This window comes from Rhamphochromis sp. 'chilingali' (assembly GCF_963969265.1).
Source record: "Rhamphochromis sp. 'chilingali' genome assembly, chromosome: 14".
NCBI lineage: Eukaryota > Metazoa > Chordata > Actinopteri > Cichliformes > Cichlidae > Rhamphochromis > Rhamphochromis sp. 'chilingali'.
The window spans coordinates 13,105,432-13,130,132 of record NC_137941.1 but is presented as its reverse complement, the minus strand read 5'-3'; the positions used below and the strand labels follow the sequence as shown (position 1 = coordinate 13,130,132).

At 38.8% G+C, this 24,701-nt stretch overlaps 1 protein-coding gene across 2 annotated transcripts in view; it reads left to right on the top strand.

The window, feature by feature from the left end:
• Nucleotides 1-24,701, top strand: part of erbb4b (erb-b2 receptor tyrosine kinase 4b) — a 359,968-nt gene that overhangs the window by 245,896 nt on the left and 89,371 nt on the right. The window contains exons 6-13 of one of the 2 annotated variants that reach the window (XM_080902240.1): nucleotides 3,356-3,474; nucleotides 6,873-7,014; nucleotides 8,492-8,605; nucleotides 8,868-8,994; nucleotides 10,060-10,133; nucleotides 16,348-16,438; nucleotides 17,931-18,130; nucleotides 21,818-21,950. In XM_080902240.1, coding sequence (XP_080758366.1) covers nucleotides 3,356-3,474; nucleotides 6,873-7,014; nucleotides 8,492-8,605; nucleotides 8,868-8,994; nucleotides 10,060-10,133; nucleotides 16,348-16,438; nucleotides 17,931-18,130; nucleotides 21,818-21,950 — 1,000 coding nt within the window. Of the gene's footprint in view, nucleotides 1-3,355; nucleotides 3,475-6,872; nucleotides 7,015-8,491; nucleotides 8,606-8,867; nucleotides 8,995-10,059; nucleotides 10,134-16,347; nucleotides 16,439-17,930; nucleotides 18,131-21,814; nucleotides 21,951-24,701 lie in introns of both variants that reach the window. The other variant, XM_080902239.1, reaches the window with a different exon arrangement.

The following is a 24,701-nucleotide window of genomic DNA, read 5'->3' as shown; positions in this document are numbered from 1 at the left end:
CCACAGTGGCTCACCCTTCTATCTGTGTTTAACACATACTAACATCCACAGGAAGACTTCATATTTAGTATATTTTTGACCTATAGCAAACTGTATGTACACATTTAGTTTTAGTCAGAAACAAAATTATGTACTCACATGGACACATGCTCACATTTCTTTCCTCATTACATACCTCTTTACCTCTCACATTCCTTTTTTTTATTGTACCACCCTTCATCAAGTTCTTGCTCTTTGTCCATCACTTCGTACTTAGACCACTTCATCTATGCCTTCCAACCCTGGCATGTCACATCTTATTTGTTCTGTGGTTGTGATCTCGTTAAGATAATGAGGAATAAACTGTTTGACCAGAACCTGTTAACAACACGTCACAGAGGAGGCCCAGATAAGCCCTGGCCCCATCTATCTGCCTTGTTTCAGCTGTGATCGCGCCATCTCTCTATCCTCATCCATTTATTTGTGGATGCCATGATTCATCTTTTATTTTACTTGCTTTCAAAAAAGAAGAGCTTTTTTTCTTGCACTGGAATGCTTTTAATTATGAAGTTTAATTATGACGAACCAAATACACCGAGGAAGTAAATTACAATTCAAAACCACTCTCTTTACTGAGTCTCTCACATAAAAAACTGGATCTCTGTCAGCAGAGGTAGTTTTTTTCCATAGAAGTACATGTTATGTTCTATAAAAGGATACAGGATAAAGTATTCACACCTGCTCTAAACGAAACAGCAATTTTTATTAGTTGTACCACTGGCTGCAGAGATCGCAACTGACAAGTTCTGTGGTCCTTGATAATAACAGATGACATCAGACCCTTTGAACTGGGTGGTGATTGTGGTATAATATATATATATGTGTGTGTGTGTGTGCGTGTGTGTGTGTGTGTGTGTGTGTGTGTGTGTGTGTGTGTGTGTGTCTCTGTGTGTGCACTGCGTGAAATGCAAAGAGGAAGTTTTGCTCCATCTTTCCCATGTTAAATTGCATCAAAATAAACTTCTGGACCTTCGAAACACACAAAATAGAAACACTGTGAGACTACAAGTGGTGAATATCTCAGATCTATCAGCTCATAGATAAAAAAAAGAAGCGTATCTATTCACAAACATCCCATGATGAAGGTGTTTATTCATTTCAGTTTATTCATCATAGCCTTATCACTACATCTAGTTAATGAGGCATTTTTGAAATGCAAATAATTTCAAAAATACGGCATTAACAAGGGTATTAATTAGCAAATAAAGACTTATACTTGTCAAATTAAGCACACTATTTATCATTGATATGTTTTCCCTTTGCTTTAAGAAGTCATTTCACTTTCAACATTGGGAATCACTGTAACTGATATGCAATTGAATTGACCTCCTGTGTCAAACTGCTACCTTTTAACTGTAAACTTTTGAGCCATTGCGCTGTAAGGCAAACATTTGATCTATAGACATTCATTCCCTATTTAAATAAAGTTACACTTAAGAATAAATTGAAAAATTAACTGAATATTTTGTCTCAGAAAAAGACAGGTGTTGAGAACCAGATGTGCCCAATAATAATAATAATAATAATAAATTCACAGGGGAACTCAGAGGCATTGGTTCCTGTGAGTGATGTCTGTAATTTGATTTGTTTTGTTTTTTGTCTTTAGTTATTCTTAACCTCCAAGACCTGAACTCTTCCACGGCATGCATTTTTAATTTCTCATTGATATTTGGTCACATTGGGGCCCGATTTTTTTTTTTTTACCTTATTTTTGTTTTTAATAAAAATAAGAGCCACATATGAGGATATTCATTTAAAATTGTGATAGAACAGTAGCAGTATAATGTCCTCATAAGTGGATATCAGGCCCTTGTAGAGCAAAATTTAGTATTTTGGTCTAAATAACCCAAAATGTGATGTCCACATATGTGGACGCCAGGTCCTAGGAGGTTAAAGTGGATTTTTAAAGCCAAATTGACAAACATAATTGTGTCCGTCTCTGGCGATGTGGCTTGGCCATTATTTTGACAAAGTGTCTTTTGAATAAAGCAGACCATATCAATGCAGGCCAGCCACTGTTAATTGAATGCTACTGATGGTAAATCAGTAGCTTTCCACTCAGTAGCATGAGTGTGTGTGTCTGTGTGTCCATGTTTGTTTGGCGACTTGTCCATAGCTTTTATCTATCATGGTGATGGTGTCCTGTCAACACAAGGCTGCAGGGAAACATAACACAGATCAAAAAAACAATGGCCCTGCTCAAAACAAAAATAAGCACCACCAATAGATGTGTAATGGTGTACAATAGTAGCCTTACGTTCCCCAGTAATATTTACTGTTGCAATTTACTTTCTTAGTTTCAGTTCTGACCAGTTCGCTTTAACCTTTATCACCAAATATATTCTTAAAATGACATTGAATTTTATTCTTATTACAAGCTTTTGTTGTTTGTGTTCAGTTAACGCTGGCTCCACATCGTCGAGCATCTTTCACCTCATACAACCAAAAGCCATAGCTGTCACTAATTACCAACATGACTGAGTATAAAAAGAACAGAGAGCCTCAGTCATTTAGAAGTAAAAGTAAATATGATAACAACAAAATTATGCAAATAGTTTAATTTGTAATTACAGTACATTCATTTATCCAAACCACTATGTATAATATCTTTTTTTAACCCACCCCAATACTTTATCTTGTGCCAACTTTACTGGTTCATCCATAACTGCTTAGTTATGTATTCCTGCTCTATAATGAAAGTCCCACTGCTGACACTTAAGCTATGTCAATTACCAGCTGTCTTTACCTGTGAAATAGCAGGGTCCTATGTACATTTATATATGGCTGTCAAGAAGAAAGGCACACAGACATGCGGCCGCCCATATGATTGCAAAGGTGGACAGATGTTCACTTTGGTAGTACATTCAGATAAGAATCGCTATGTCTTTGTCGCACTGAGCCAGACAGCAGACGAGAGCAGAGATGAAAACATGATTGAAGATAGCTAGTAGGTGGTAAAAAGAACTTCTGCTTCAGCTGAACTCACCAGACACAGACACATGTAAAAACATGTGTATGCATGCATTTTACAAAGCAATAGATGGTAGGTAGGTTAGTATAGTATATATAACTTCCAGAGCAGATGATGAAGTTGACGTTACCCCCCCACCTCTCAAAGGTTTTACAGTGACAACTTTCCAGTGACTGGGCTTTAATTTTTTTATCTTCACCTGCCATTTGAACTGGCTAGACAGACACATTCTAAGACTGTGTTGTGTTTACGTTTTATATATGTATGCATAAAGTACGTGTATTGTATATACATTTTATCCTTTGTTTGTGTCTCTCTCTTTTTAACATGCCTGTAACTTCAAAGTAACTAAGACAGTGTGTGCGGAGCAGTGTGACGGCCGTTGCTTTGGTCCCTTTGTTAGTGACTGCTGCCACCGTGAGTGTGCAGGTGGCTGTTATGGCCCAAAGGACACAGACTGCTTTGTAAGTGAACACACACACACACACACACATACACACACTTTACATCATTACGGTGTGACAAAAGAGGTTAAAGTGAACATTTTCCTGGTGATATTACCATGTCAATATGGTTACGCAGATAACATTTTGTGTTAACACTTTGTTTTACGTTTCTCTTCTTCTTCTTCTTTTTTTTTTGGTTTCTTAAGTCTGACACATTTTACTTGTGACTTTTTCCTTCCTTCAATTTCAGGTACCTCTTAAAATGGATTTCACTCAGTTTTTAAATGCCACTTGTATGGCAAATATCGTTTGATGACATTTAATTCTCTTTTCTTCCTGACATGAGTGTCATTGTTAAATATAGACTTCACTGGGAACTCTTCATTCTGACTTTTTGCCATGTGCTTTATCACTTTTATCTGTGCTTGTTTTCATGTTAAACTTGTTTCTGAGGCTGTGAGTCCGTGGCTAATCGAGCTCTTCTTCCTGGCTTTGGAAAAGCAAGTTCTGTATCATAATTTTTTATTCTTCTGTTCTCTTCACAATCATCATAAAATTGAGAAAATGGCAAAGTAAATTCTTGATTGAATCCTGGCAAATTCAAAGTCTTTAGACACAAGAATTTATTTCTATATTATTATCATAGATAACATTAAATGTGTACAAGTATATGTTTTTTAGGGTCTGTAAACACATATAGAATAAGTACATGTCTTAGTACAGGAATATTCAATTAAAATTTAAGGAGGTCCAGTCAGAGAAAATTTCCTCAAGCAAACATCCAGAAAATCAAGTTCCACATGCATTATAATTACGTAGCCTAACAGTTGTACCAGTGTGTGCATATAGTCAACCTCTGGGTGTAAAGTAAAACAAAGTATAATTAAATTCATCAGTATTTCAATCATATTTGTTATTAATTTTTACAATGGACTGGCAGGTACTGCAATAACAAAATAATAATGAAGTCGAGGTGAAAAGCATTTCAGTGTGTGTTAACACAATGCTAAATAGGAAAAACATCAGTAATGAGCTTAGAGAAGCAATTGTTGCTGCCCAATCTGGAAACGGACAACTCCATCAGCCTACAGTGACAAAAATTGTTCATTCAAGTAGGAAACACTTAAGAAAGTCGTTCATCTTCCCAAGGTCAAATACTCAGAGAAACTACCAAAAGTCCAAGAGTTACATCTCAGACTCTACAGGCCTCAGTTAGCATGTTACATGTTAAAGTTCCCATTGCTACGGGCCATTCAGTCCTTATACGAACATTGCAAGAGCTTGGTCCGCATAGCTGGCAATAAGTCGGACTCGTTCCCGGTGGGTGATGGGCTCCGCCAGGGCTGCTCTTTGTCACCGATTCTGTTCATAATTTTTATGGACAGAATTTCTAGGTGTAGCCAAGTGGCGGAAGGCTTTCACTTCGGTGGTCTCAGGATCTCATCTCTGCTTTTCGCAGATGATGTGGTCCTGTTGGCTTCATCAGGTGATGGGCTCCAGCTCGCCTTGGAACGGTTCGCAGCCGAGTGTGAAGCGGTGGGAATGAGAATCAGCACCTCCAAAACTGAGGCTATGGTCCTCGGCCGGGAAAAGGGTGGAGTGCCCACTCCGGGTCAGGGACGAGACCCTGCCCCAAGTGGAGGAGTTCAAGTATCTCAGGGTTTTGTTCACGAGTGATGGGAGAAGGGATTGGGAGACAGACAGATTGGTGCAGCGACTGCAGTGATGCGGATGCTGGCCCGGTCTGTTGTGGTGAAGAGAGAGCTGAGTGTACAAGTGAAGCTCTCAATTTACCGGTCGATCTACGTCCCTACCCTCACCTATGGTCACGAGCTGTGGGTAGTGACCGAAAAAAACGAGATCGCAAATACAAGCGGCAGAAATGGGTTTCCTCCGAAGGGTGGCTGGTCTCTCCCTTAGACATAGGGTGAGAAGTTCGGCCAAGTTCGGGACTAGAGCCGTTGCTCCTCCACATCGAAATGAGCCAGCTGAGGTGGTTCAGGCATCTGACAAGGATGCCCCCCTGGGCGCCTCCTGGGTAAGGTTTTCCGGGCATGTCCCAGGACACGCTGGAGAGATTATATCTCTCGGCTGGCCTGAGAACACCTTGGCGTTCCCCCGGATAAGGTGGAGGAGGTGGCTGGGGAGAGGGAGGGCTTCTCTGCTTGGCCATGACCCGGCCCCGAATAAGCAGAAGAAAATGGATGGATGTTAAAGTTCAGGACAGTACAATTGCATAACTAAAAATGACTGAACAAGTATAGGTTGTTTGGAAAGATGCCAGGAGAAAGCCTTTTCTCTTTAAAAAGAACAATGCTGTATAGCTTGGGTGGGCAAATTTGTATCTTAACAAACCTTAACAAACAAGACTTTTGGTCATTTTGGGACACACAAGATTAAAGTTGCAATGTGTGGCCATAGTGACACATTTGCGACTGTGGCTCAGGGGTTGGGAAGCGCATCTGTAACCGGAAGGTCGCCGGTTCAGTCCCCGGGCTCTCTGTCCTGGTCGTTGTGTCCTTGGGCAAGACACTTTACCCTACCGCCTACTGGTGATGGCCAGAGGGGCCGATGGTGCGATATGGCAGCCTCGCTTCTGTCAGTCTGCCCCAGGGCAGCTGTGGCTACAACCTCCACCAGTGTGTGAATGCGAGAGTGAATGAATAGTGGTATTGTAAAGCGCTTTGGGTGCCTTGAAAAGCGCTATATAAATCCAACCCATTATTATTATTGCCAAATACAAAACACAGGATGTTATAAACACCCCATACCAACTATTAAACACGTTGGTAGACGGGTGAGGATTCAGGTTTGTTTTGTAGCCATAGAATCTGGCCACTTTGGAGTTATTAGGTTAACCTGAACTCTTCTGTATTGTTAAGTCATATGTCAAGTTGTCTGCGTCGTGGCTACAGCTTAGTCCAAATTGGGTCGTACAACAAGACTGTGATGGGAAGTACAGCAAATCTAAAAATTAATAGTTGGAAAAGAAAACGATCAAGATATTCCAATGGCCCAGTCAAAGTCCAGAGCTCAACCAGACTAAAATTCTGTAGCTTAACTTTTTTAAAAAGAATCAAGCAAAATACGATTTCTGTATCTACTTTTTTCCACTCCGGCTTGATTTTTCTTAGTAAAATTAAACTGATTGTAATATCATTGGGTGCATGCTGATAGTCTCCATCTCCACCTTTCAGTAATATCACTACTGGACATTGAAAGGAAATTGCAATACAAACCTGGGGTCAGGCTGGCAGCAGTTATGAATAAACGTGAAACCAGATTTTGGCCACACAATCAAAAGTAACCTAATCTGTGACTGTGTACGGATCATTTAAATATACTACTACCACTACAAGTACTAGTACTATTACTACAACTACTACTGCTAATAATACTTATGTGGATGTTTGCAGGCCTGCACCAACTTTAATGACAGTGGGGCATGTGTGACCCAGTGCCCTCAGCCATTTGTCTACAACCCTACCACCTTCCAGCTGGAGCATAACCCTAGGGCAAAGTACACCTATGGAGCTTTCTGCGTCAAGAAGTGTCCACGTAAGTCTGACCACCTGGACAAACACAAACATACATACATACACACACAGACAAACACACCCCCACACACAAACATGGATACTCCACATACATGCATACTGCTTTAAACATTAATCTTAAGTCATAACCTCTACATAGCTACACTTTAAGTACTAATTTAATGGGACAGTTTCAGTTCAGTGTGGATAATTACACCTGCATCCATGTGCAATCCATCAGCTGATTTCCTTGGTCTTCGAGACCCACAAGCAGGAGGAATGGACAGTAGCAATGCCTGTTATGTTCTTTATAACCCTCATTTGCATTGGACTGGAAGATAAATGCAGCTGCTTCTTGAATTGCATTTACTCCTTAGGTTTCTCATAACTTTCTCATTACTGCTGGTAGATCATTTTTAGGGCAAATACTAGCAACATAAATATAGCTTGTCTCTTTCCTAAAATAGTCTTTATGTGTGTGTGAGCGTGACTATGTCTGTGAGGATGAATTTGACTTTTACAGTTTTGTAAAAGCGACATTTTGCAAAGGACTTTTATTTTAATTTCAGCAAATGGCTGTTTAAAAGTAAAACTTGTATAAAGTTTTGTGTTAGGAGTAGAAAAAGTCAAGTTACATCATTAAGTTTTAAAGTTTAGGTCAGAATAAGAGGCATGGGATGTATTTGTTAGGCTGGGTTCTCACATTTGTATGTTCTTTTTTCTTTTAAGTCCAGTCCAATTGACATAACTGCCATTGTACGTATAAGTTGGCAGTCCAGGATGTACATAGCCTCTCACCCTGTGAAAGCTGGTTTAAGTTCCAGCATCCCCACGACCCTAAATTAGATAAGTGGTTAAGAAGATGGATGGATGGTTGACTTGCTACACTGTTACACTTCTTGGGGGTACATAAATGGTCAATGGTCGTTCCAACATGTCATCTTGACAAGCAGTCTTGTTTGCAAAGCCAGTACAGGTGACGGGGAAGTAGAGGCCTGCGTCTACACTAGCAGCATAGCTCTTCTCACTCCTGTGTATAATGTTTAGTCATTTTATTCATAAATTATTCTTTGGCCACTGCTAACCACAAGCTAATCACTCACCACACCCACAACTAATTGTAGACACCCCATGCTGTTCAAAACATCACTGAAAAGGCCAACCAGCAGGGAGGGAAGAGGAGCTCTGCGCTTCGAGGCATTGTTACTTTTAAACAGACACAGGATAGAGAATAATATAAACATTTAACTGTTTACTGTTATGAAAGTATGCAGCTTTTTTATTTTGGTAGTTTTTCACATAAATCCTATGCAAAATAAGTAAATAAATAACCAAATAAATAAAAAAAAAAAATGGTGAGGCAAAGTCACTTTCAAAGTCACTTTCAGCACTTTTTTTATGTGATTGCCTACACTCCACTGCCACTTATTGTTCTGTATGTTCCAGTGTGACAAACAGCAGCCATCTGTATTTGACATTTACAATGAATTGTTTTCCAGATAACTTTGTGGTAGACCACAGCTCCTGTGTGAGAGCATGCCCCAGTAACAAGATGGAGGTGGAGGAGAATCGCATTAAGATGTGCATCCCTTGTACTGACATCTGTCCAAAAGGTAAAATTCAAACATATAGTTGCAGCAGATAATTACTGAATGTTTGTCTCCATCGATTTAGCTATTTTATTATTAACACTATATAGTTGTATGTATGCACTGTTGTCAGTTTCACTATTGGGTTTATTTTGGCAAATGCAGGAAAAGTACATGTTGTCCTGATTGCATCAAACCCCTAATCTACCTCGTATTTTGCATGTTTGCACCATTGAATTAATTGATGCAATTTTTTCTCTTCACGGTTTCACTGTGTTTCTTTCAGCATGTGATGGGATAGGCACAGCAAGCCTACAGACTGCTCAGACAGTGGACTCCAACAACATTGACAAGTTTGTCAACTGCACCAAAATCAATGGCAACCTGGTATTCCTCATTACTGGAATCAAAGGGTGAGAGCTGAGAAGATTCAGCTTATCGGAATGACTGAAGACAGTGTGGGAGAAAAAAAATCTGCCTAAATATAAAATGGCTTTTCCCATTCCATTCAGCCTTTCTGTATTCAGCTGAGCGAGCACTGAGCATTCACAGTGGATTGTTGAAAAAGAGCCCACAGGTAGTGCACACTCCACTGAAGTTGGAAGTAACTAAAAGTAAAAATCGCAGCTGCTAGTCCACTGTGACCATTTTAGCCTTCAACTAGACTAAGTGTGCACCTGTTGGTCTCATAGCATAGATGGTGTGTTTAATTTGGGTCACCTGGCATACAGATTGGGGGATTGATTCAATTATTAATTAAGATAGATGATACTCTTCAGCTAGCACACAAGTGAACATCCATGATGGACACATTTAGAGCATGTGTGCTTAACAGATGTTAGTTTAGAGTGGCTAAGTGTGACCTCTCTGTGCAAAGATCTCTCCGGGGCTGTGTCAGCTTCTCCACCGCTGTACCTGCTGACTGCTTCCTTCCTTTTATTCTCCATTCTCAGTCTCCTTTATTGAGTTGTTCTCTCAATAATCAGAAACTTTGTTTTTGACTCAAAATTGCAATTTGAAATAAAACTGATTATAATACTTGTGAAAATATGGTATTTTAAATACCATCGAGCTATTAACAGTGTGATACAGATTGAATCAAACTGTTAATTGGATGGATTAATCTGAATAATGTTAGTGGTTAGTTATGTCTGCATGGATATACAGTACTATTTGTTTGCATTCATTCATATGTATTTAATATAGTTCACTTAAAATATCCCAATCAGGTATTCTCAGTACACATACATGATTTACCTCTTCAGCTGGTAAATGTAGCAAACTTTTCTTACCTGTAAGTAAGAAAATTTCCTGTAAGTATCGCATTTTTGTTGTACATGTACAATGACAATAAAGGACTATTTTATTCTATTCTAAGTAGGTATATCCCTTACACATACAGATGGAAATACTAAAACACATTCTTTTTTTCTTTTACTTGATTTGTTTTTGTCATTCTGATCTCTTTTTATTCACAGGGATATCTATCATAACATTGAAGCGTTGGACCCGGAAAAACTCAACGTGTTCCGCACCGTTCGGGAAATTACAGGTAAGTGTATAAGTTGCACTGCATTGGTCTTATACGCGTATGTATTTAAAGAAAGAACAAATGTTTACTCTTACTGTCATCTCTTTTCTTGAACAGGAAAGTTTCACATCAATGCTTATAAATACTTCCATGTATCAGCATATGTGTTTTTCTTCAAGTCCTCCCCTCCTCTTGAGAATGTCCAAACCAAGGACAGGCCTTGCAGAATAAGATGAATATCATATGAGTCTTTCAGTCTCCTCTTTCTCTCTACTGCTTCTCCCTCAGGGAGTCCCTAGCCTTGAGTCCCGCAGCCCCCTGCACATCGTTAATCCCCCAGCTCTCCATGCCACCTCCACTTTTTAGCTGCGTGTACACTGTCATCCTTCCAGCCCCAAAATTTGACAATGCCATCAGAAGAACACATCATATCTCTGATGTCATATTTTCGAAAGCAATAGGAAACTATTCTCGTAAAATATCAGTGCTGTTTTTTCAAAAAGGTCTCAAAGACTTTAGAGTCAGACCTGTTACAGATCGTCAACTTTTCTTTATTATCAGGTGTGTTTCCAGAATCACTAAAAACTGCTGTAATCAAACCTATACTGAAAAAGGACAATCTTGACAAGACACAAATGAACAACTACAGGCCGATCTCAAATCTCCCGTTTTTAAGTAAGATCATTGAAAAAGCAGTTTCTCAACAGCTCAGTTACTTCTTAAAACAGAATAATTGCTACGATGCCTTCCAGTCAGGTTTTAGACAGAATCACAGCACTGAAACCGCTCTGACCAAAGTGTTCAATGACATATGTCTGAATACAGACAGTGGAAAAATGTCAGTCTTAGTTTTACTGGATCTCAGTGCAGCATTTGATACAGTTGACCACAACATATTACTCAAACGACTGGAGAACTGGACAGGTCTTTCAGGAACTGTACTAAACTGGTTCAAAACATACGTAGAAAACAGGAAATACTTTGTATCAATAGGTAACTTCACATCTGAGCAGACAAGTATCACATGTGGAGTTCCCCAAGGTTCCATCTTGGGACCCCTTCTGTTTAACATCTACATGCTCCCACTGGCACAGATTATAAACAACAACAAAATAAACTATCACAGCTATGCAGATGACACACAAATATATATCACAATGTCACCAGGAGACCGAGGCCCTGTACAGGCTCTTGGTAAATGCATTGAGGAAATCAATGACTGGTTGTGCCACAATTTTCTCCAGCTAAACAAAAACAAAACTGAGGTAATAGTCTTTGGCGCCAAAGAAAAACGATTACAGGTCACCAGAGAACTTCAATCTATACATCTAAAAACCACAAACCAGGCGAGAAATTTGGGTGTAGTGATGGATGCAGACCTAAACTTAGAAAAACACATTAAGACAATAACAAAGTCAGCTTACTATCACCTCAAGAATATATCAAGGATAAAAGATCTGATGTCTCAACAGGACCTGGAAAAACTAGTCCATGCATTCATCTTTAGTAGGCTTGATTACTGTAACAGCATCTTTACAGGTCTACCTAAAAAATCAGTCAGACAACTACAGCTCATTCAGAACTCTGCTGCTCGAGTCCTCACTAAGACCAAAAAAGTGGACCACATCAGTCCAGCTCTGAGGTCCTTACACTGGCTGCCTGTCCGTCAGAGGATAGACTTTAAAGTTCTGATGCTGGCCTATAAAGCTCTGAATGGTTTAGGACCAAAATACATCAATGACCTCCTGACCCAGTATGAACCATCCAGATCCCTCAGGTCATCTGGATCCGGTCTTTTATCAGTTCCCAGAGTCAGAACCAGACACGGAGAAGCTGCATTCAGCTTTTATGCTCCTTATATCTGGAACAAACTCCCAGAAAGCCTCAGATCAGCTGAAACACTCAGTTTATTTAAATCCAGGTTGAAGACTCACCTGTTCTCAGCTGCATTTGAATAAAGCACCAAATCGACACTTTAAGCTTAAATTTCAAAACTTACATTTAACTACTGATTTTATCTACTGTTCTGATTTTATCTGTTTTGATTTTATATACTGTTGTTTGTTTGTTTGTTTGTTTGTTAATTAGTTAGTTAGTTTATTTGCTTGTTTTAATCAATTTTAAATCATGCTTTTTATTTGTTCTTGTTTCTAATGTCTCTGTAAAGCACTTTGAATCACCTTGTTGTTGAATTGTGCTATACAAATAAACTTGCCTTGCCTTGCCTTGCTATTTAGCCATGAATGACAAAAGCAGATGTCTTATTAAACAATGTGTCCCTTTCATCTGAACACCACTTATTTATTTAGGATTACATCAGTTATATTTTTTTTAAAAGAAAAGAAAATTGTGAAGTATCTAAGATGTGTCTTAGATACTTTACTTTCTACATAACCTGTAGCAGTTATAATAATAAATATTGTTATACCTAATGGCAGTTACTCTTAAAAGCTAATATGGGGGGGTAATAAACATACACAATCAAGTGCCAACATACATGTAGTAGTAATAGCAGTTTTCCTACTTGTTCACAATCCAAATCATGTTTTTGAGCTGCGACCACCATCTGTCTACATAATCTAAATGTGATAAACCACTCTGATAGAAAAAGAGTTGTATTGTTGCAGTTCAAAAGCTAACTTAAAAGGAAAGATTTAGAAATGAAATGCTGCAGACAAAATAGCATTTTTATTATTGCGCTTTCCTTAATGGAAACTGACAACTGATGTCAGTTACAACTAATATTTAAGCCTGCTCAAAGGGAAAAAAGGAAGGATTATAGTGAGTTAGGAAAGCAAGTTAAACTAGCGCAGCTGTTTTTCATTTGATAGAGTGAATTGTCCATTAACACCATTGGGGCCATTTTGATACCCGCTCCTCGTGTCTTCAGGCAAGACACTGAACTCAGTTGATTGAAACCTTTGCATCTGAACTCTTTGTATCTGCTAAGGTATATAAATCTCTGTATAAGTCCAGTTGTTTACTCTTTAAACTGACTTAGATATATTCCAAAACTTGACTTCGAAGTCATTTTGTTTTCTTGCTTTTCCTCTCTGATGGTTAGTGATGACAGTTTGAAAGCAGGTGATGAAGCATAAACCAGCAGCCGTGTGGTCAGACACGTGTGTCATCTCAGCTTGTCATTTCTCTGAGCTGGCAGAAGAACGTGACTTTTTACAAAAGCAGGCAACCTGCATCCATGACCCCAAGGTCACAGCTAGCGTTGCTCTGGCTTTCAAATGAGCTCTGTAGTAGGACAGCTTTCATCATCCACACCAGCACACGCATCTTTCTGTCTCAAATCAAATTCTGATCCATTATGCTTTTGTCTTTTCGGTGGCTTCTTACCAGGTCAGGATTTACCCAAAGTGTGGGTGTAGCTAGCACGATTCAGCATAAGTGGGTTTCTCGGTGTTGTGACTCAGAATGTAATCACTACAACTTAAGCGCTCTTAACCTTTGCTTATGAGCTCATGGCCTTCTTGTCCAAGTGGTTCCACATTTTAATTCACTATGCACATTGGTGTGCTGCTGATGTGGCTCCCAGCAGAGCATACACTCCTGATAAGTGATCTTTCCATGTGCATGAAAATTCACATGAAAACACAAAAAAATACAAGCGCTAGCATAATGTTGCACACAAAATTTTTGTTGACTTGCTTTTTGGCATTGATCTTTCTATCTAGTGAGGTTCCACAATCTGTCTGAAAGGATCAGGCCTACACTTAAGGGATGGCTGTAGCTCAGGTGGCAGAGCAGGTCAGCCACTAATCAGAAGGCCGGTGGTTCGATCCCAGGCTGCCTCCTGGCTGCATGCCAAATATCCTTGGGCAAGATACTAACCCCATGTTTGCCTACTGGTGGTGGTCAGAGGGCCTGGTGGCGCCAGTGTCCGGCAGCCTCGCCTCTGTCAGTGCGCCCCAGTGCAGCTGTGGCTACAATGTAGTTTGCCATCACCAGTGTGTGAATGGGTGAATGACTGAATGTAGTGTAAAGTGCTTTGGGGTCCTTAGGGACTGAGTAAAGCGCTATACAAATGCAGGCCATTTACACTTTTCCCCTATGAAGGGCCTCATGGACCGCTCCTATGTGATTGTTGATAGTGATGCAAATGCACATTAAGGCATCTAGCACAACTTAGAAACAAATTAGCTACAAAGACTTAAATCAGTTCAGTTAATTTCAGTTATTATTAATGCCAATCAGCAACAACAGTTACCTCAAGGAAGTTGAACCTCTGAATTGATAACTTGCTGTAATCTATTCTTATTGCTCTTCACTGGAAGATCTATTATGAAGTTTGCCTGAAGTGTAAATGTGAAGTGTGTAGAGACCTGCAGGATATTTAATGTGTATATAGTTAGATTGTTCCAAAAATGCATTGTGACCATTTACTCTGCACAGACTTTAGGAAGCATGTACAATACAATACAATACTGGTGTATTTTTACATATGATACACAAACTATATAGACTTAGACCTTTTATTGTCATTGTACAGTTGCTTGCACAATGAAATTATGTAACAATTTCTATGTAACAATTTATATACATATACAGACTGCATCACATGTCTTCGTTGCTGTATTCGTATGTAGCAGGGCACTGAACAGTCATTCTAGCTACCTTTCCAGTCACCTTTAGAATTGTACTACTTTTTTTGTAGCTTAGCAGCTCAGTGCTCGCCATGTTTATTAGCATTATTGTCTCTTTTACTACACCGTGAAAGTTACTATTACTTGGCAGTACAATAACACAATTGCGGAAACCTACTCTTTCTAGAGTGTCTCTCTGCTTGGACAAAGACTGTTTATTTATATATTTTAACCTTTCTTATCAACAATCTTCACCCACTTTCTGATGATAGCAAATACAGATAGCAAACGTTCGCTGCTATCACATCCCTACATTGGAACAGACAGGAAAGATTTCAACAGGCAGTAGACTGCTATTGTAAGTAGAGAACACCCAAAGCCCTCTGAAATAGCTCCGTGCCAGAACAGCGAGGTGCCTCAGCACTGCAGGTTTTGTCATTAAGACAATTAGTGTTGACAAGTACAGCGCTAACGATTCTATAGAACTGCTGCCTCTGGGCTAAGAGGCACTCACAGCATCATAAACTGCACATCATGAGAATCAAGATGGACAAATACCAAAAGTGCAATTACCTTTTACAAACCGCAATTCCCCAGCAATATATTTGACATTCTGTACGAATACCTCATAATGGTTTATATAATGGAAAAAATTCTTCTTTTATCCTAATGACTGCCATTATGCTCTCATTAAAGGTTCACTTTTAAAAAAAAATGTGTAAATGACAAAAAATGTTAAAATGTTTTTTCCATTTTGGGAAGTAGCATCATTTTGGATGGAACTGCAATAAAAAATCATGCATGATTCCTCACCTGTTTTGGACATTTCCCAAGCATTAGTAATAAGCATGTATTGAGACCCCGTCACTACTCAGACTGGATGCACTTTGTCTTTTGTCATCAAGCCAAGCGTGGCATTGTGTTGCCACAAGCTCTACTTACCTTTCTCTGCCATTCCTCCCTTCCCGGACCAACAAAATTATGCATCCTGTGGGAAGAACTCACACTGTCTAGCATAATAGAGTCTGATACTGTTTATTGACTGGAGTATTGCATGTTTAGCTTTTAAAACATGCCATTATATTTGTCTAGACTTTCCTTCCACCTCCTTCTCCTCCCCTCTTACCTCTGCTCTTCTACCCACTGTGGATTTTTCTTTGGTCTCGTAGCCTCTGTTGTTTGTCCTCTGGTGTTGGCTTGGGGATTGTAGTCCCCTACTGTTTTTTCTAATAAATATTTCATATTTCTGAATCTATTATTAAAAATCCTAAATGAGCCATGGCCATTTTCTCAGCTTTTGATTTTATCTCCTAAATTATTTAACAGTTGACAGGGAAATAAAGGAAATGCAAAAATATTGATAAGTCAGACTTGTTATAGCTGGCACCAAACTCCTCTGTGGCATTGCTGTGCCAGACATTTATCTGGCTTAGAAGTGCTTCGCTGATTTCAGATGAGGCTCAGGTGGTGCAGTTGCATTGTTGTGTTTCTGGAATGTTGCTAATTCTAGAGAGAGGCCGGTTCTCTCTGCTCATTTTCTTCTTGTCACTGTAGAAATGGACAGTGTGATAGACAGGTGATTCTGGTCTGTCAGTACTCATGTGGATTTATAACCTATGTTCATCCCTGTCTTCATTTAGGTTTTCTAAACATTCAGTCATGGCCTGACAACATGACAGACTTGGGTGTTTTCTCCAACCTGGCTACTATTGGGGGAAGAGCATTGTACAGGTACCTGAGTGCATAATACCTTCACAAATTCTTTTTCTTTCTTTCTTTTGTATTTTGTTTTTTGATTGTTGGGAATAGTTTATGCCAAGTTGTTTCACAAATGTCTCAATCAGAGCTCAGTTCTTCTAAATCAATGGCAAGCAGGAAAATTTGTGGTTTTAGATTTATTTTTAGCTAATTGTAGCGAACAATCTCTGAAGCCACAGCTCACTGGAAAACTGAAATGAAGGAATGAAAGACGGAGTCGATAACAGTAAATTTAGAGTATTTCATTGTGCTGTGTTTTTATTATTATTACTTCTTATAATTAATTTCTATTCTCTTTTTTATGTTAAGCACTTTGAGTTAAGTTTGATTATTTCCTGTTCTATACAAATAAAGTTTATTATTATCAGTAGACTAATTTCTATTTCTTTTTGCTATTGGTATGGAGGGGCTGTACACATATTGTATGTATATGAACGCATAGATAATATTTACACTACACAGCTTATCTCACAGATGTAAATTCGCATGCATTGTTGCAAACTGCTGTGGTTTAAAGAAGATCGGAAAGACGAGGTTACAGTCGCAATCAAACGTCTCTACCTCTGGTTATATATTTAAACCATTTTAATGCAAACTGAAAGTGGATCTGGTTTTGTTGGATAGCCTTATCTGGATAAGTGCTATGCATGTTAATGTGTGAAGTGTAATTTTTTTTGTTACTGCTGAAGAATGCTGTACTTAAAACATGACTTTCTAAAGACAGCTTAATTATTTAACCTAAATTATAGCACTTAATTATTCATCATTTAGATTTTTTTTTCTTAATTTGGAAAACATGCAATAAAAATGTAGCGGGATTTGGATGTAATCAAAGCGAGTGTCTGCTGATAAAGTGTAGACTGTGAGATTCAGTGTGTTTTTGTGTGTGTGTGTCCCTAGGCGTGCGTGTGAGAGTGTGTGCATGTGCACTGCACCTGCCTGCAGATGGAAACAGCAGGCTGCAGTACAAATTATAGCCTGCCACCCACCCCTGCCCCGTGCTTCATTCCTGCATACTCTCTGTCTATCTGATGGTTCTGACACCCACTGGCATCCTGTCATTTTTAAACCATGCAAGTGGGACATATCAGGATAGCTGGGGGTAGGAAGAAAAAAGAGAGAGAGCCTAGCAGACAGAATGATTAAAACACATGTTGTAAGTTGCATTGTTGCAACATAGGACAATGTGATCTCATAAAAACACAGTGTATTCTTCTTGAAATTATGATTCAGTGATAGAATTAATGTTGACTAATGAGATCACAGTTGAGATGACTGGTAGACCGCTATGATGTTTAAACAGCATTTCTACCAAACCTGTGAAATGATTCCATCTTCTCTCTTCCCTTTCTTTTCCTCTTTTGTCCCTGCGCCACATCATTTCTTCTCCTCCTGCTCCTCTGACCTTCTTTCCTTTGCTGTCGGCTCCGTCTTCCTCTCACCTCCACCTATTCTTACCTCTCAGTGGGATCTCTCTGCTGGTGTTGAAGCAGCCGGGGATCACATCACTTCAGCTTCAGTCTCTGAGAGAGATCAGTGCTGGGAATGTCCACATTGCAGAGAACAGCCAGCTTTGCTACTATAACACCGTCAATTGGACAAGACTGTTCCGTACTACAAACCAAAAGGTTCTTATTCGCAACAACCGAAGTCCACAGGAATGCTGTAAGTTGATGCCACAATCATGCTAAACATCTAAATAATAAATATTTGGTCAACTTTGCACTAAAAAAAATGACCATATCTCATGAGTTGCTCTACCAAAACAAAAATAAATGATCAAAAATGATCAACAACCTTCACCTTGCTTTGAATGTTATCAGAGGCTATTTAGATTGTATATGTACTTATAAAGAGCTATAACAGCAAAAGAAGAAAATAGTCATCTGAACAGAAATAAAACAGAAATAAAACTTCTGCAGATTTTCAACAACGCCATTCTTGGCATATACTCGAAAGATGGCGCGGCCACGTCCAGGCGCCTTCCTTACCGCTCCGCTCCGACTATCCACTTTTCTTGTTTTTTACTTATTTTTTGCTCTGGTTTAGGCCACATTTCACTGTGTGTTATACTTGTATAACTGTGCATGTGACAAATAAAGAACCTTGAACCCTATTTACTTTTTCTTTTTTTTTACCGATCTAATGAATTTGATGTACTGCAATATATTTTACCACTGTTCTATAGGTCCCTCTTCCACTTACAACACAACTCAAAGCGCATTGACACTTTTAAAGAAAACTTTAAGTTAAAGTTTTTAGTTCTTTGCCCACAGCAACACCTTTCTACCAAGTTTCATGGTAGTTGGTTTGCTCTTTTTGTCACCTCCTAGTATTTGTGAAAAAAAAGCTACAGAAAATATACCAGTTGCTATATTGTGCTGCACTGTATGATACAATTATTTAGTTGCAAATTTGCTAAATATCCAATATAAACTTTTAAAAAACTAAAAAAGGTAAATTATGTTTGTATGTCCACAAAAAATAAGTAGCAAACCTGTCCAGTCATAGTTTAACGACTTCTGTTAAAACATTATATATGTATGCATTTGTTAGTGAAATCTACCACAAGAGCAGATCTTTGTGCTGCAGCTTTTGAACAGCTATGAAAACAAAGACATTGTATGAAAATTATGTTTTAACCTCTGATTCTGGATATCCTCTGGTAGCAGGACATATTTGAGTCATTATAATGTGCTAAATGACCTCTGTGTTGTACAACCGTGATACATTTGCATATTTTAGCTGTTAATTTAACACTCACTGTCTAGCCTCAGGCACCATCAAGAGTACGCTTTTTTTTTTCTCAAACATGTTCATATTTAAAACAGGTTGTACACTAAAGAAAGGAACGAATCTACTCAACATTTCTTGTAGTATAGATTTAAAAGAAGTTTGAATTGTCGAACTAACAAGAAACCAACAGACAAAATTCTGCTTTCTAAGTTATCACCCAGCCTTCATAACAAAGGCATTTGTTTTAAAGGAGCTATTGTAGTGGCCATTCATAGTAAGGTTTTGAGGCTTGTCTGTCTTATGAATGGTACCCATTATCTCACTAGCTTCTGAAGGACACTTAAAAACAATAATTCAATAATTAAACAAATTAACATCAGGGTCATTCCGAGAGTGCAAGGTTTAGAAAAATGAAATTAGGCAAATAACTGATGTGGTGAGATAAAGATTGCATTTCTAAAAATGGAAGATCTTTATTATATCACTGCCACAAGTGTTAAGACATTATTCATTTATGTATAATGTTCATTAATGAGCCAGTATTTGCATTATTGAGTTGGCCCCTTTTCACTGTTCATGTGCTCCTTTCCCCTTGGCACTTCCTTACTGTTGAACACACACACACACACACACACACACACACACACACACACACACACACACACACACACACACACACACACACACTTTAGAGTCTTTGAAGACTCCCCTCAGTCGTGCTAATCAGCACTGTTCAGGGACAGGTTTTTTAATCTTTATTTATTTCTTCTGATGTTTTCTTTCTTTCTTTTCTCTGCCCTTATAATAATTGTAATCATAGCCTGAACTTTTGTCTTCTTTCAGTCTCAAAAACGCTCCTGCCAGGGCTTTTGTTAGTCAGCCATGTCAGAAACATCTGAAGTTAAGATATGTTTTTGATCTTGTTGTATAGTTAAAAAGCCATGCAACCACCACTTCCCCTTGTTTATATCTTGCACCAATCATTCTTCCTTTTCCTCATTTATTTCTGCCTGGTCAGTTTACCTATGAGGCTAGAAGCATGAAAGAAGTGGTTTTGTCTCTTGCGAAAGACTTTCATCCGCTTTTCTTTATGTATCTGCATCTTTTTGTCTGAATTTTTATTTTTATTTGGAATAAAGCTGTGGCTATGACACTATGGCATAGTCATTGGCTTGCATGTAGCCAGGTTCCCAAAAACAGCAGGGGACCCTTTTGCAACCATGTTCTGTAACCACTGGCTATCGAGAAAAGAAGAGAAGAGAAAGAGAAAACCTACAAGGGGGGAAATCACGTCAGATGCAGGCGGGATGATAAAAGTTCACAGTGTATCTGTAGCGCCGTCACCGCGTTACTTCAACACTCATTTTGTCACTGTAATGTTCTGAAATGTAGCAACCTCTGTACAACTGAGTGCTAGAGGGGGACAAGAGAGAGACAGAAAGAGATAAGAGATCCAGGCCATTATAGAGCAGATGTAATGGCCTGAGTCAGTCGGTGCTATATGAAAAACATTGAGGCAGAAACACAGAACAGATTGTTCACTACGAATAAAATGAGAGAAAGGGGCATTTCTTTACATGACTGAGTGCAGCAAAGTATATCAGACTTACAAGTTTAACATTTGTATCTTTGTATCACAGGTGGTTTTTAGTATTGCTTTACGTGGCTATCCAAACAACACTTGTTTGTGCTGTAAATGTCACGCTAAGCACTTTTGCACTGAAACCAGATACTATTGCTACGTAAAACAACTTCATAATATACAATCATAGTATTCAGTAGCTGTATATTTGATTGCCCTTTCAAATTGAAAGGCTTAAATCCTTAAAATGACTTTTTCTTTAATTATTTGTAAGGTTTTGTTAACTCGACTAGTCTGGCATCTGCATGTGCTTCCTGTATCTCACTCTTCATTGTTTGCACAGCAATTTTACAATGAAGCAACCCAGCCTTCTACTTTTCTAATTGCACCATATCAGTCAGTACTGTAGACACACTGAGCATGCAGGCCATTTATATTAATAGAGAACATATAGTATACACTAAAAACGAAGTGCCAACCACGTCCTCTGATGAATTGAGTTAATTAATGTGATGTTTTTAAAAAGTTTCTGGGATACATGAGAGCGTTTTTGTGGGAGGAACTAGGTCGTCTTTTAGTTCATCCTGGAGGATAATTATTCTGTCACTCTGTAGTGTACAGCGTATTGTTTGACACTTTCTTGTTTACCGCTTTATCCCAGAGCACGTGTTTCAAACGCACACCTTTTTCCTGTGTCTTGCTGCAATTACTCTTGCCATTGTTTAGGAAAGAAGTCCCCAGAAGAAGAAGAAGGAAAAAAAAGCTAGCTTTTATAGGCCAAGAAAATGAACATCTGCTCTGTGGAGGCGGAGAAATTTAATGCAAAAATAAGCCTTCGCAAATTGCAAGCGCCTTAGTAAATCTAGTTCTGTGTCTTTTCATAAATAATAGGATTATTTGGCTAATTTTATACCCAGCTAATTTGGGGGAATTTAGGGTTTATTCATTGCGTCTGACACTGAGTCATCAAAGCTCAGCTGCATGCTACATGAGTATAATCCTTTGCCTTCTTTGTTTATATGTGTATTAAGCAGCCAAGGAGCACATGGTGTGTGACCCACTGTGTTCAGATGCTGGATGTTGGGGTCCCGGCCCAGACCAATGCCTGTCCTGTCGATATTTCAGTCGTGGACGAACGTGTGTAGAATCCTGCAATCTCTATGAGGGGTGAGTCCTGAATATGCTTGCACATATATATTCAGATATAGTGCTGATAAGAAGATGGAGGTGGGTGGATGGTTTGTGGCTGAGTTTAATTGTTGCTACTGGACTGACTCAGAGAAAGCAGATGTGGCATTGTTCGTATATACAGAAGTTTATATGTTGTCCTCGAAAACCTGCTTGACAACAACAACAACAACAAACAGACAAACAAACAAAAAAATATATAAGGAAAGCAGTGTCTGCTATATTATGTCAGCTTATGTAAGTAAAATAAATATTCAGCTTTTTTATTATAACAAGTAACAGTAAAGCAGACAAAATACGACCAAACAAGTTACATTGTTACAGCTAGGCCAGCATCAGCATGACAACACTGATAAAAAAGTCTTTTATAATCAGTGACACTTGTGACAAAACATGGTTTGTATGCTTCTCCCTTAGACTTTGCTTGATCAGGATGCGTTTACCACCAAAGTTTACTTAATTTTGTTAAGGTGCCAAACACATCTTTCTGCTGTTGTAGTCTATAAAAGTCCCCAAAAATGCTTAGTTAATGATTACTCTTCAGCTTCTTGACAGTAAAATGGGCTAGAACACCACAGAAACACAGTCACTCTCTGGGAATTTTCATAAGTTAGGCAAAAAGAACAGCATCAATAGCCCTTTTTATTCTTAAGTGTGTTCGAGCCCCTAAGAGCCATAACTCTCTTAGATTGTGCCAAAACAGACACGCTGTATGGTAAATGGGTCATATGAGTGCCACATCAAAACGTTGATCTAACATCAGAATGCTCTCATGAGTGTCATGTACGGTCCTTTACTCATACCGTTGTAGCAACAGATAATGATTGTCATGTCACCAACGTGAAGCTTTTGAAGTGACGGGCATCTGTGTGGCAAAATGTAGCTACTTAAAAAAGTAAAGGAAATATATTACCCTGTTACTGCCAACAGGGAATTTATTTAACTTGAACATATTTATGAACAAAATAAAACATGCTCACAACAACTAGGTGAGAAAAATTTGTTTCGTTTTGTTCACTGCCCTCTGAGGTGTCTTTTATTTTCTTGGTTCATTATCTTCCAAGAAAAGCTTTTAAAGATGGCCCCAAACTCGCAGATTAAACAGCATGACAAGCAGTTTATTTTGTATTTTATCAGTTCTTAAAGAAACTGAGTTCCTTTAAGAACAAAGTTTTTTTTCAATAGATTTTTGTCCAGATTATATTTCTGAGCAAGAGGATATAATTGCATGTTCCAGGGATAGTTTATTACCTTATTCAACAGGAGGCCAGTCCGTAGGCGCTGGCAAAATCATCTGAGAATATAGCTCGGCTTTAATGCTACTGAAGTCAGCAATGGCTGGAGCATGCTGCATGCCTCTAAATATACGATTAATCAAATGCATCAGCAACTACCGAATGATCTTATAAATACTATGAATAAATGCAGTTTTAATTTGAGTTACTGATTTTTTATGCTTTTTTTCATTAGTCTTATTTAATGAAATACATTGTGACATTAAAACAGTCCTCTATTTTTAAGACCTGCTACGCCATCTGCTCATCAAAACTTTACCTGAACAGCCCGTGGCGCTTTCATTTTCGAGTTAAGCAGTACTGTTCTGTTTACTGGGGATGATATTAAGAGCCAGGGGGTGAAAAGAACAATTTAAAATGTGGTGCTAATTTTTAGTTTAAAAGGCACCCCTGCAGAGTGTCATAACAATAGAGGTCCCCTGACTTTAAAAGAATATATCTTGATGCTATCTACCTCCTAATGAAAGATCTGCTCCCCCAGGGAGTTTTATTAATGAAATTTTAGATGTTTTTACCCTGCAGAACAGCTGGGATGATGCTTTTAAGTTCTGTCCCAACTTGATCAGAAAAGTTTGGTGGCCACATTGGAGAGGACAGAGGAGGACGAGGAGGTGTTCCTCGGGCAGGGGGGCTAGGCGTGTCACTGCGTGTCACAGTCACTGCTTGCGCACGGGGCCACGCCCTGCCTACCTGTCCACCTGCACGTCAGCGTCACCTACACCATCAGCGTCACCAACACCGGCACATTCACCAAACCCAATAATTCTGTGAATGCAGTCCAAACCCTTTGCCATATCCGCACAAGCACAGCGCTTTCCGTAGTTCCCGTATTTTATGTTAACACTGGTGGCCCTTTTATTTTTATCTGAACAGCATGTATCAGTCCAATCAAATGGCCTTTTGTGGTTTAAGTGCATGTTGTTGCAATTTTCTTGGGTTCTTGTGGCTCAGGAGACAGAGCGGGTCATCTACCGATCGGTTCAATCACCGCTTCAGCTCCAGCATCCTTGGGCCAGATACTGTTTTGCTCCTGATGCATTCATCAGAGTTGTTAGATAGCAATCACTTATACAGGGAGTGCAGAATTATTAGGCAAGTTGTATTTTTGAGGAATAATTTTATTATTGAACAACAACCATGTTCTCAATGAACCCAAAAAAACTCATTAATATCAAAGCTGAATGTTTTTGGAAGTAGTTTTTAGTTTGTTTTTAGTTTTAGCTATTTTAGGGGGATATCTGTGTGTGCAGGTGACTATTACTGTGCATAATTATTAGGAAACTTAACAAAAAACAAATATATACCCATTTCAATTATTTATTTTTACCAGTGAAACCAATATAACATCTCCACATTCAAAAATATACATTTCTGACATTCAAAAACAAAACAAAAACAAATCAGCGACCAATATAGCCACCTTTCTTTGCAAGGA